The sequence below is a fragment of the Marmota marmota genome, unplaced genomic scaffold (genome assembly GCF_001458135.2).
Source record: "Marmota marmota marmota unplaced genomic scaffold, marMar, whole genome shotgun sequence".
In the NCBI taxonomy this organism is placed as follows: domain Eukaryota; kingdom Metazoa; phylum Chordata; class Mammalia; order Rodentia; family Sciuridae; genus Marmota; species Marmota marmota.
This window is the reverse complement of record NW_026000169.1, coordinates 8,585,624-8,598,152: the sequence shown is the minus strand read 5'-3', so window position 1 is coordinate 8,598,152 and position 12,529 is coordinate 8,585,624. Positions and strand designations below refer to the sequence as shown.

The 12,529-nt window shown below is 35.1% G+C and overlaps 1 protein-coding gene across 4 annotated transcripts in view; it reads right to left on the bottom strand.

Moving 5' to 3' along the window:
* Nucleotides 1–12,529, bottom strand: part of Slco1b3 (solute carrier organic anion transporter family member 1B3) — a 73,570-nt gene that overhangs the window by 38,289 nt on the left and 22,752 nt on the right. For all 4 annotated transcript variants that reach the window (XR_001504814.2, XM_015498218.2, XM_015498219.2 and 1 more), the window contains exons 3-4: nucleotides 4,589–4,730; nucleotides 1,563–1,695 (exon numbers count right to left, since the gene is read on the bottom strand). Coding sequence is in view for 3 of the 4 variants with exons in the window: in XM_015498218.2 (XP_015353704.1) it covers nucleotides 1,563–1,695; nucleotides 4,589–4,730 (275 nt within the window). In the remaining variant the exon portion in view is untranslated. The remainder of the gene's footprint in view (nucleotides 1–1,562; nucleotides 1,696–4,588; nucleotides 4,731–12,529) is intronic.

Genomic DNA, 12,529 nt, shown 5'->3' with positions numbered 1-12,529 from the left:
GATCTGGGGAAGGGCCCTCCTTAAGACTGAGCCATACTATGCAGCCACTTCTGCACAGTGGGATAAGACCTCTACTCTTGCCTGTATTGTTTTAAGAAAACAGAAAGGGGGAACTGTGGTGAGCCGCTTCTGCCGTTTATGCAAATTATGGTCGCCATTACAAGATGGCGCTGGCTCCGCTGTGGTCTGTGACAAACAACTCCTTATTTGGGAGAGTTGGCGCATGACTTTTCATCACCCTATGAGAAAGCTCCACGTGGCTGCTTTGCATTGGGGCTTGAGATGCTATATTAAGGCTGGGAGGGGCATCCGAGAGAGAGAGAAGAAGAACTATCAAGAGCCTGAAATAAACTACTGAAAGAAGATTCCTGAGTGTTGCGTCTTCCTTGCGGGCAAGAAGTCGCGACAGGAAGGGCAGCAGAATACAACAGACACTAGTATGGCAGTATGTAAAAAACGTGGATGTGTAACGGATGTGAATCTGCAATCTGTATACGGGGTGAAAATGGGAGTTCATAATCCGCTTGAATCAAATGTATGAAATATGATATATCAAGAACTATGTAATGTTTTGAACAATTAATAATAAAAAAAATTTTAAAAAAAGAGGGCACAGAGATGGGAAATAAATCCAGCTAGGGCAATATGTTAGAAATAGGAAGGAGAAGAATCACAAGGAAGACAGGTTTTCTCAGAGGCAATGTAGGGAAAAAAAATGAGTTAATGTGGTGACCAAAAGGTGTGACTGCTGGGTTTGGCAATGAGTCAGTGATTCCTGTGACTGGCAGAAATGGCTTGCTCTTTCTCAATACCCCTTTCCCTGAGTAATTTAAGTTGAAACTTTTAGCTGGGAACATGGAAGAACTGTGCATCAAAGGTTCTGGCCATGGTGACATTGGCAGAAGGATTATGCTTCTAAAAATATTTCTTCTTAAGCTACTTCCTATGTGTGCTTTTTGCTGCTTCTCCTTGGTCTTCATCTCTTCTGATACCCTGTTGCCCTGGAACAACACTGACAGAGTCTGGGGCCATGAGGACAAGACCATGAAAGGCAAAGCAGTTATCGGGCTTCCTTGGACTGGCTACATTAACTCTGAGGTGAGAAATAAGCTTTGATCTTACTTAAATCATTGCTATTTTAAGTTGTCTCTCATGAGCATCTGACTCCAACCTTGACTACACCATAATCTTAGGAAATTTGCTTCAGTGGAAGGGCCGTGGGAAAGCCCACACTGTAATGGGTTGAACGAAAAAGTCTTACTGAGTATGATCCTAATCTTATGTATAAAGATGTGAACTATTCATGTTGTACTAAAAAGTCATTAAAAACATTTATTTCAAATGAAACTGGGCAACTTATTTAGTGCTATGCATATCTCAAAGACAATGAAAGCTATAGTGAATGAAGCTATTAATTGTTTCGTAGAAAAAATACCAATTACTATACATAATGAGCGATCTTCTCAAAAGGTGAGACTAGCTCTTTAAAAGAAAAAAAATTATATTCCACAACTAATTTACAAGTTAATGAAATTAACAGCACAGGGCTTTTAAATACTCACTATCCCATGAAGAAATGTGGTAAAGCTGTCATAATGCTTCCGACCCCCATAATGAAAGTACCAATTCCAATAACCTTCGGTCTGTGTACTTTGGATCCATAGTAACTCACGAATACAATCACAAGCAAGTTTCCTAGGGAGAGAACAAAATTATGCTGATATGATTCATCACAATGAATATTGACTGAGTCCAATTTTGTATCCAATGGAAATGAAGGCCCCAGAATGGATGCAAATAGAGAATGAGATAAAATACCTTTTCCCCAAAGATTCATTTAATGGAGAAGGCAAAACTTACCTACGTGAAACCAGTCAGTGGAAAGTTGTGGAGTTATATAAAATAAGTTTTAGAAAACAACTTACTATGCAATATTAGTGAATCAGCATTTTATTGAAGAATTTAGAGTTAACTTGGATTGCACTGGAATGGAGAAAAATACTCCTGATCTGAGGGAAAGATATTCATCAATGTATTTATTTATTCTTTCCTAAAAATAAAAAGGGGGACATGAAAACAGAAGAGAGATTCACTAGAGCAGAGGAAGAGGATTTAGGGGGAGAAAGAAGGGCCTAAAAGGGAAGAAAGGTGGAATGAGTCAGATCAAATTTTCCTGTATACATACTACATGTATGTATAAATAAATTTAACCTTTATGCATATTCAAAATGCACTAATTTTAAAAACACTATAAACAGAAGAAATATCAGTAGATTAGAGGCAGAGAAACAGGGGGAGAAAGGAGAGGAAGGAAAGGGGAGTACTGGGGACTGAATTGGAGCAAATTATATTCCATGCTTTTCTAATTATGTCAAAATGAATCCTAATATTATGTGTATCTATCATGAACTAATAAAAATGTGTAAAATTTTTATATTATGTGCCTGCCATGGTGCTTGGTTCCAGAAATAATAGATAGATGATAGATAATCAATAATAATAATCAATAGATAGATAATCAATCTTGGTACCTTTCCTTAAGAAATTCACATACTAGTGACAAAAACTGGTAGATGAATGGAGGTACTGATAAGCCACAGGAAGAGACACTTTTTATTAATTAAGAGACTCAGGAAAATTTCCAGGAGAAAAAGTCATTTGAGATTTAATGTTTAACATCTATATTATTTAGTTTAAAAAGGAGAGAAAGAGTATTCCAAGTGGAGAGAGTCACCATCGATCCTGGCCATCTGGCTGTATGTATAACAATAAGCAGAAAGCAACCAAGATTTACTGAGCATTTCATAGAAAAGAAAAGCTTGACAGAAAAGCGCCAAAATGAACCAGTAGATAACATAACACATGAAGAAATAGTAAGGATAACACTAAAAAGAGGAGAAACTTAAAAAGTTCAGTTAATAGATACAAGAGCATGTTTACCCATAAAAATAGTAGAGAACAATAAAGTACTGTTGTAACTTTAAAAATAAGACAAATGCCCAAATTATAACTTTATATGATAAGATGGACGATATAAGCATATGGAACATACAGCAAAGGAAATAGAAATTTAGAAAGAAAAATTTAAAGAGAAAAACAATCTAGAAAACTTAATAGTCGTGTCATAGATGTTTCGAAAGAAAATAGAGGAGAAACAAATAATAAAGAGGAAGCAAATTTCTTGAACTAAAAGTAAGACTTCAGCCTTTACATGGAAAGTTCTTCCATTTCTCCAGTCGAGGTAATATAAAAAGAGACAGTCTTCAATACATGCTAGTAAAATTTCTGAGATTTGAGGATAAAAAGGAGATGTGTATTAGTGCATACTGGTAATTATTTATAACATATATATGTTATTGAATTGTATGAAACAGTAGATTAATGTTATAATATTCTTATAAAAAAATTTTGATTGTTTAATTCCATACCCAAATTATCACAGTAAAAAAAAACACATTCCCAAAAAAGCAGGGGATCTAAAAATATGTTATGTGTTCAATTTTGTTTCTGGGAAAAAATAACCCCTTGAAGATATAGTTCACAGGAACTAAGGATGAAACTTGAAGTTACAAGATTCAAAGATCAAATGTAAGCAAATTTGTAATGCTGTTCAAATAAATGCTCATAGATTTGTCTTCTGTTATAGTTACTTTAAAATATTGTCACATATGTTTTACATAAAGTTTAAAAATAGGCAAACTTGTAGGAAATATTTGCAATCTATATGACAGACATAATTTGGGGGGTCTCCAAATAATTAAAAAGTAAGAAGAAAAGGGAAAATTGAGCAGAAGTAATAAACTCCCAATTCACAAGATAAAGAAAATGTTCATTAATTACATAAAGCTTTATGATTATAGAAGATATTAAAATTAAGACAATAAAGCAATATCTTCCATGTTTTTTTAAAAAGACTTTTAACCTTAAAGAGTAGAAATCTAACATAGTTTTGTTCCAAATCTGTCATTTTATCCACAAATCATATGAAACATAGTCCTTTTTCAACCTTTCTTCACATTTGGGCAAATGGAGGGAGGGCAGGTTAAGCGTCCCAGGGTGTGAATTTGAAACAATGGGTTTATGTAAGATCAGTCTTCCAACACTCTTAATAACTAGGATTTTGTTTTGTTTTGTTTTGTTTTTTTGCATTACAATTCTTATTACACATATAGAGCACAATTTTTCATACCTCTGTATATAAAGTATGTTCATGCCACTTTATGCCATTGTACATGTACTTTTTTGCATTACAATTCTTAATACACATATATACCTTATATACAAACAGAGATATGAACAATTGCGGTATGTATATATGGTGTATCAAGAACTGGAATTTTGAACTCAGTGATTCTTTGTTGTTTGGGGCCATTCTGTACATTCTGGGTGTTTAACAGTATCCTTGAACTCTACCCCTAGGTACTAGTAGCACCCCTATCCCCAAGTTTCAACAGCCAAAAATGTGTCCAGATGTTGCCAAGTCATCCTTGAGGAATCGGTTTGCACCTAGTTAAGAACCAGGGTTGTAGATCATGTGTGAAGTGTTTCACCTCTGTAAGTCTAGTTATTAAGATAGAAATACAATTACCAATTTCAAAGCCTCCATCAATTATACCAGCAATAGAAGAGGATATGTCAAATCTTCTTTCTATTTGAGTAATGGAAGTTTTCATAATGACTCCACCTAGTGCTTTGCAAATGAAGCTTAATGACATAGCTCCCAAGAAAATCTAAAAAACAACAACAAAAAAAAAGGAAGAGGGAAAACTGGTTAATCAAAGAACTATATAATGTTTATATGAATATGGAATTAATATAGCTTTTCTTTTTTACTTGAAAACATTATTTTATTACAAAAAGCATACCTATCTTTTCCCTACAGCAATCAGTGCACCTCAGCCCTTTTAATGTTATCTCTACACAGATAAAGCACCATTTTCCAAGTAGGTTACAATATCAGATTACACTGAAAGTTGTCATTTTTCAACAAATGTCATTAATTGATCTATTAAACACTAAATGTGTTCTCAATTTGCCATGATGGTAAGCCATTCTTTATTTCCAAGTGAATAGCACAAGCCAGCTGAGGGGAGTGGCAGAACATTCTCAAAGGTACCTTCCAGGAAGCCAGTTGGAACTTTGAGGCAGCAAGGAGAAATTTAATGAATAACAAAATCGACCTTGCATCTAAGGTGAAGTGGCTATAGACTTTTTAAAGTTTCAGTTTCACTTGAACAAAATTGACTCATCCTTTCCCTTACAGTCCACATTGTTATCCATAAGCAAACTTCTTTTTGCTCTCTTACTAAAATATGACCACATTATGGAACACATGATTGCAACTCCCCAAATTCAAATGTTGAACCCTAATCCCCATTGAGATGACACCCGGAGCTGGGGCCTTTGGGAGGTCTCATGATGAGGTTAGGGCTCTTGTGAGTGTTTGCCGTGTCCCTCTGTTATGTGAGAGCACAGGAAGAAGATGATCACATCTAAATCAAGAAGAGGGCTCTAGTTAGATTCTAACCATGCTGGCACCTTGAACTCAGACCTCCTACATTCTTGAAATGTGGAGAATAAATTTTTGTTGTTTAAGATATCCAGTCTGTTGTATTCTACTAGCCTGAACGAGGACTAATGATCCCTTCTCATTTACCTCCTGTGCTTCCAGTGGTCTCCACCATAATGTCTAGCTTTGATGATTAAAATATTCTCCTGATACATCTTTATGCTTCTGTTCCAGTTCCACTAAAAGTCTGTTCTCAAACCAGTAGCCAGAGAAATTCTTTTAAAATAAAAATTAGACCATACTGCCAATTCCTGCTAGAATGCAAACCTTTTCCAGGTAGGAGGTTTTGCTCATTCAATGCTATATCCCAGTGCTCAGAACAATGTCGGGCACAAAGATAATCAAGAAATAGTATTGGGCTTTTGTTGAACCAATACTAGGCCATGTTTGGGAGTTAGAGACAAAAGGCCAAACAGACATTTGCATAACCTACAAGATGTATATATGTTCTTCCCTGCATCACAGTCTTTCAAATTATACATGCTATCAATGAAGATGGAAAAATTGAGAAGAGCTGTCAAATAATACCACTTATTAGATACAACTAAAAAGTACATACAATTTAGAAAACCATCTAAAAATGGAACACCAACATGGAAGGGTATCAAAACGACTTTTGCTAAGTTGATGGTGGGAATAATAAAATTCATAAGACAAACACTAAGTTGATTCATGGTGTTAAACAAAAATCATGAAAATTTTCTTCCAGGACAGTCATTTCCTGACATCTTGTAGAAAAACAATCTTTATATCACAGAAGAATTATGAAAATTGTTCAGGGCCCAATCATTAAAAAAAATCATGTAATTAATCCTGGGTCAGGGATGGTGGTAGAGAGAACACCTGGGAGGGAACAACATCAGCAACATGGTAGGACAGGAATCCAGGACCCTTCTCTCCCACAATACATAAGTTTAACAACAAATGGACCAAATGCCCTGGAAGAACTACAGAAACCAATTAGGAGTTTCATGTAATCCATGCTAGCCTAGATATAAACACATGGAAACCTAAAAGGAAAACGTATGACTCTCTGCTCTCTCCCTTGCACTAGAGCCCTTATCACACAATACTGCACAGTGCTGTTGGGAGAAAACATTCAAATCCCCTACATCCAGTGTTTGGACTTCTAGTGGGGGCTTTCCAAGAACTGGTTTCTGTCTTGCCTCAGCACTCAAAAATGGGACACCAGATTGGGGCTCTCTCAACAATGACAATTGATTAAGCATCAGTCTGTAGTACCACATAAAGACAGCAGATGGAGCACCATTGCCACAATTTGCTACATCACTAAAGAGGTCACAGTACCGCTGAAAGACACCAGGACCTTACCAAGGAATGGTTCTAAACAGTAACTAGTAAACTTTTTCAAATAAGAGACTATACATACAAGCCTAGAGAGGTTAGAAAAGAATGCACACATAGAAAAAGCTTAAGAAAGCTTCAGTATCGAGCCAGGCTGAGTAGAGAAAATTTCCCCTTATAGAAAACCAGATTACAATGTTTAGAAGAATTGGCTGATTCTTTGAACACTGAAATCCAAACAAACAAACAAACAAAGACATACAAAGAAACAGGGAGCATGGACACATTTAAATGAACAAATTATATCTCCAGGAACTGGCCCCAAAAAGTAAAAAGCTAGGAATTGCCAGAAAGGGATTTTAAAATTCCTGTGAAAAAAATGCTTAATAAAATAAAGAGAGCACAGATAGACAACTAAATGATATCAGAAACATGGTACATAAACAAATGACAATATCAATGATACACAAATTACAAATGACCAAGTAGGTATTCTGAAAATAAAGAATATAATAACTGAATTGAAAAATATGCAAGAGAGGGACTCAAAACACTGACTTGGTCAGGCAGAGGAATCAGTGAACTCAAGGACAGGTCTTTGAAAATTACTGAGAGAGAGGAGCAGAAGGAGGAGGAGGAAAGTAAGAGGTGGAGGAAGAAAAAGAATGAAGAATCTAAGGGAATCATGGGACAAAAATCAAGCAGAGCAAACACACAGAGAAGGATAGGAGGAAAGGGTCGAGAACTTTTTTGAAGAAATAATGGCCTCTAATTTCCCACATCTGGGGAGAGAAGCAGACATAAAATTCAAGAAGCTCAAAAATACTTGAACTAGGATAAACCTAAAGATATCTACCCCGTGGCACATCTTAAACAAATTGTTGAAAGTCATAGGAAAAAGAGAAATAATCTTGAAAGTAGTCAGTAGGAAAGCTTTACATCAGGTAAAAGGGAGCTTCTATTACATCAGCAGCAGATTTCTAAACAAAACTATGGAGAACATGCTATGGTTTGGATGTGAGGTGTCACCAAAAAGTTCTTGTGTGAGTCAATGCCAGAAGGTTAAGAGGAGAATCAGTTGTTTATGAGAACTTTAATCCAATCAGCGAATTAATCCCCTGGTGGGGATTAACAGAGTTATAACTGAATGCGGGTAGAGTGCGGCTAGAGGAGGTGGGCATTGGGGATGTGGTTCGGGGATATGTATTTTGTATCTGGTGAGTGGAGTCTCTCTCCCTGCTTTCTGATCATCATGTGAGCTGCTTTCCTCTGCTACACTCTTCTGTTATGATGTTCTACTTCACCTCAAGCCCCAAGGAATAGAAGCAGCTATCTATGGACTGAGAGGTCTGAAATTGTTCTGGTTGAGTCTTTTAGTCACAGTAGCAAAAAAGCTGACTAAAACAGATGAGAAGGGAGTGAGATGATATATTCAAAGTACCGAAACAAACAAAAAAGAAACTGGCCAATCAAAAACACTATATTCAACAAATCCACCCTTCAAAAATGAAGAGAAGTCAAGATTTTCTCAAATTAGCAATATCTATGGGAGCTCATCACAACATTTGACCTGCTGAAAGGAGAGGGCATTAGAAGAATGTTTAACAGCAACACAAAACAGTATGAAAATGTACATATCTCCTGGTAAAGATAAATACATAGGTAATATGGAATCTTGAATTATTATAATGTAGATAACCAAATCGCTTGTTAATCTGGTATAGAATATTTTAAAGAGCACAGAAAAGGAGTCCAAGATGAAAAAACAATGTTGGAGGTGTCACAATACCTGACTTGAAATTATAATACAAAAACTGCATGGTACTGGCATAAAAACAAACACAAGACCATCGTACAGAATTGAAGACACAGAGACAAACCTACACATCTATAATCATCTGAACCTTGATAAAGGAACAAAAAACATTAATTGAAGAAAAGACAGCCTTTTTAACAAATGGTCCTGGGATAACTGGTTATCCATATGTAGAAGAATGAAACTAGACTTTTATCTCACACCCTGCACAAATATCAACTCAAAATGGATCAAAGACCTAGGAATTAGACCAGAAACTATGCAACTCCTAGAAGAAAATATAGTGTCAACATGTGAGTATATAGATACAGGCAACAACTTTCTCAATAGGGCCCTAATGCTGAGGAAATAATGACAAGAGTTAATAAATGGGAGGCATCAAGGCAAAAGCTTCTGCATAGCAAAGGAAACAATTAGGTATGTGAATGGGAGAAAATATTTGCTAGCTACTCTTCCAACACAGGATTAATATCTAGAAAATATTTTAAAAAACTAAAAAAAAATTAACACCAAAAAATCAAATAACACAATTAATAAGTGGTCAAAAGAATTAAACAGACACTTCTCAAAAGAAGAAATACAAATGGCCAACAAATATATGAAAAAAATGTTCAATTTCATTAGCAATTAGGGAAATTCAAACCAAAACTATACTGAGATTTTATCTCACACCAGTCAAAATTGCAGTCATTAAGAATACAAACAATAAGGCAGGAGCAGTGGCACAAACCTATAATCCTAGCAGCTTGGGAGGCTGAGATAGGAAGATTACAGAATTCAAAGCCAGCCTCAGCAATTTAGGGAGGCCATAAGCAATTTAGTAAGAACCTGTCTCAAAATAAAAAAGGGTTGGGGATATTGCTCAGTAGTTAGGTGCCGCTGGGTTCAATCCCCGGTACTAAAACAACAATAAAATACAAATAATAATAAATGCTAGAGACAATGTGGAGAAAAAAAGGAACACCTTTATACTATTGGTAGTATTACAAATTAGTACAACCACTATGGAAATCAATATGAAGTTGCTTAAAATTAGGCATGGAACCACCATATGACCCAGCTATACCACTCCTTCATATTTATTCTAAAGAATTAAAGTCATTATACTATAGAGATACATGCATATCCATGTTTATAGCAGCACAATTCATAATAGCTGATCTATGGAACAGGTCTAGGTATCTATCAATGGATGAATGGATAAAGAAAATGTGGTCTATATACACAATTGTGTGTATTCAACCATAAATAAAAGTGAAATTATGTCATTTGCATGAAAATGGATGGGACTCGAGGCCATTATGTTAAGCAAAATTAGTCAAACTCAGAATGTCAAGGGTCATATGTTGTCTCTCATATGTGGTATTTAAGCAAAAAAAATGCAAGATGATTCAATATATGAATTGAATCACTATAACATCTTAACAAAATTTAGGACAAAAGACTCATGATTACCTAATAAATGCAAAAAAGTTGTTTTTGTAAACTTTACCACCTGTTGATGATAAAAGTACTGAATAAAGTAGGAAGTGGGGAATGACCTCAACATAATAAAAGCCATATAAGGAAAGCTCACAACTAATAATATCATATTCAAGGGGGAGACTGGTAGTATTTCCTCTAAGATCAGAAATTACCACTAATATTCAACCTAGTTCTGGAAGCTCCAGCCAGAGCAATTAGACATTAAAAAAAATGAATGAAGAAACAAATAAAAGGCATCCAAATTGGAAACACTAAAAATCAGCAACATTGCAGGACAGAAAAATTAACATTCAAAAATCTGCTGTTTCTATACACTACAATGCACAATCTAAAAAGAAAATTAGAAAACAATCCCACTTAGTACAGCATCAAAATATATACAATACTTATAATATTAGGGATAAACTTAGGGATGAACTTAACCAAGGAGGTGACAGATTTGTTCAATGAAAACTATAATATTGATGAAAGAAATTAAAGACACCATAAGTGAGAAAATATTCCCTGTTTATGGATTAGAAGACCTAATATTAAAATCTCCATATTGTCCCAAACTATCTACAGATACAATGCAATTCCTATCAAGATTCTCATATTTTTTTTTACAGAAAAACCTGAAATTCATACAGAACCCAAAGGCAACCTGAATAGCCCAAATAATCTTGAAGCAGAAGTTAATGCCTTACATTTCCTGATTTCAAAATATACTACAAAGTAGTAATTACAAAGCATTTGTAATTAAGATGGTGTTTCAGTGGCATAAAGATAGATCTATAGACCAAATTGGACAGAGAAGGGATCCCAGAAATAAACCCAATGATTGTCACTGAGGATGCCAAGACTACATAATGGAGAAAGAACAGTCTTTTCAACAAAAGGTGCTGGGAAAACTGAATTACCATATGTAAAAGAATGAAATTGCATCCTTACACTTTACACCATATAAAAACAAACTCAAAAGGATTAAAGATGTAAGTAGAAGATCTAAAACTCTTACACTACTAGAAAAAAAAAACACAGGGAGAAATCTTAGGGGCATGAGATTTACCAATGATTTCTTAGGTATGACACTAAAAACATAGGCAAAAATCAGGAAATACACAAATAGAACTACCTTAAACTTAAAAACTCTGCACACAGAAGGAAAAACTTAACAGAGTGAATAAAATAACCTATGGAGTGGTAGAAAATAATCACAATTTATATATCTGATAAAGGGTTAATATCTAAACAATGTAAAAAACTTACATGATTCAAAAAAAATAAGTATTTTTTTTTAAATGAGAAAAGGACTTCAGTAGATATTTCTCCAAAGAAGATATAAAAATAGCCAATAAGCTCAGCCTCAGGGAGATGCAAATCAAAACCACAATGAAATACTGTCTCATATCTTTCAAGATAACCACTAACCAAAGAAAAGAAAATAGTAAGTGTTGGTAGGAATTTGGAGAAGGTAGTGCTTGTTGGTATAAATGTAAAATGGCATAGCCATTAGGGAAAAGACTATGAAGGCTCCTCAAAAAAAATTGTCATATAATCCATCAATCCTTCTGGGTATATTCAAACGTATCCAAAGCAGGATCTTGAAGAGATATGTCATGTTCATTGAAGTATTATTTACAATGGACAAGAGGTAGAAGCAACTCAAATGTCCATTCACAGATAAATGGATAAAGAAAGATATATACATACAATTTAATAGTATGCAGCTTTTAAAAAAGAAGGAAATCCTACCACATGCTATAACATGGATGAACCTTAAGGTCATTATATTAAACCAAATAAGCCAGTCAAAACAAGAGAGATAGACAGGTGCGGTGGCACACCTGAGGCTGAGGCAGGATGATCCAGAGTTCAAAGCCAGTCTTAGCAAAAGTGAGGTGCTAAGCAACTCAGTGAGACCCTGTCTCTAAATAAAATACAAAATAGGGCTGGGGATGTGGCTCAGTGGTCGAGTGCCCCTGAGTTCCATCCCTCGTACCAAAAAAAAAAAAAAAAGGAAAAGAAAAATAAAAAGGACATATAATATATAATTCTACTTATAAGAAGTATCTAAAATATTCAAAAACTTGGGGACCTGGGGTTGTGGCTCAGTGGTAGAGTGCTTCCTAGCATGTGTGAGGCACTGGGTTTGATTCTCAGCACCACATATAAATAAATAAACAAAATAAAGGCCCATCCCATCCCATCTAAAAAATATTTTTAAAAACCTTAGAAACATAAAGTAGAAAAGCCCTTTCAAAGGGCTAGTGGTGGGCTGAGGATGTAGCTCAGTTGGTAGAGTACTTGCTTTGCATGCACAAGCCCCTGGGTTCAATACCCAGCACAAAAAAAAAAAAAAAAAAAAAAAGAAA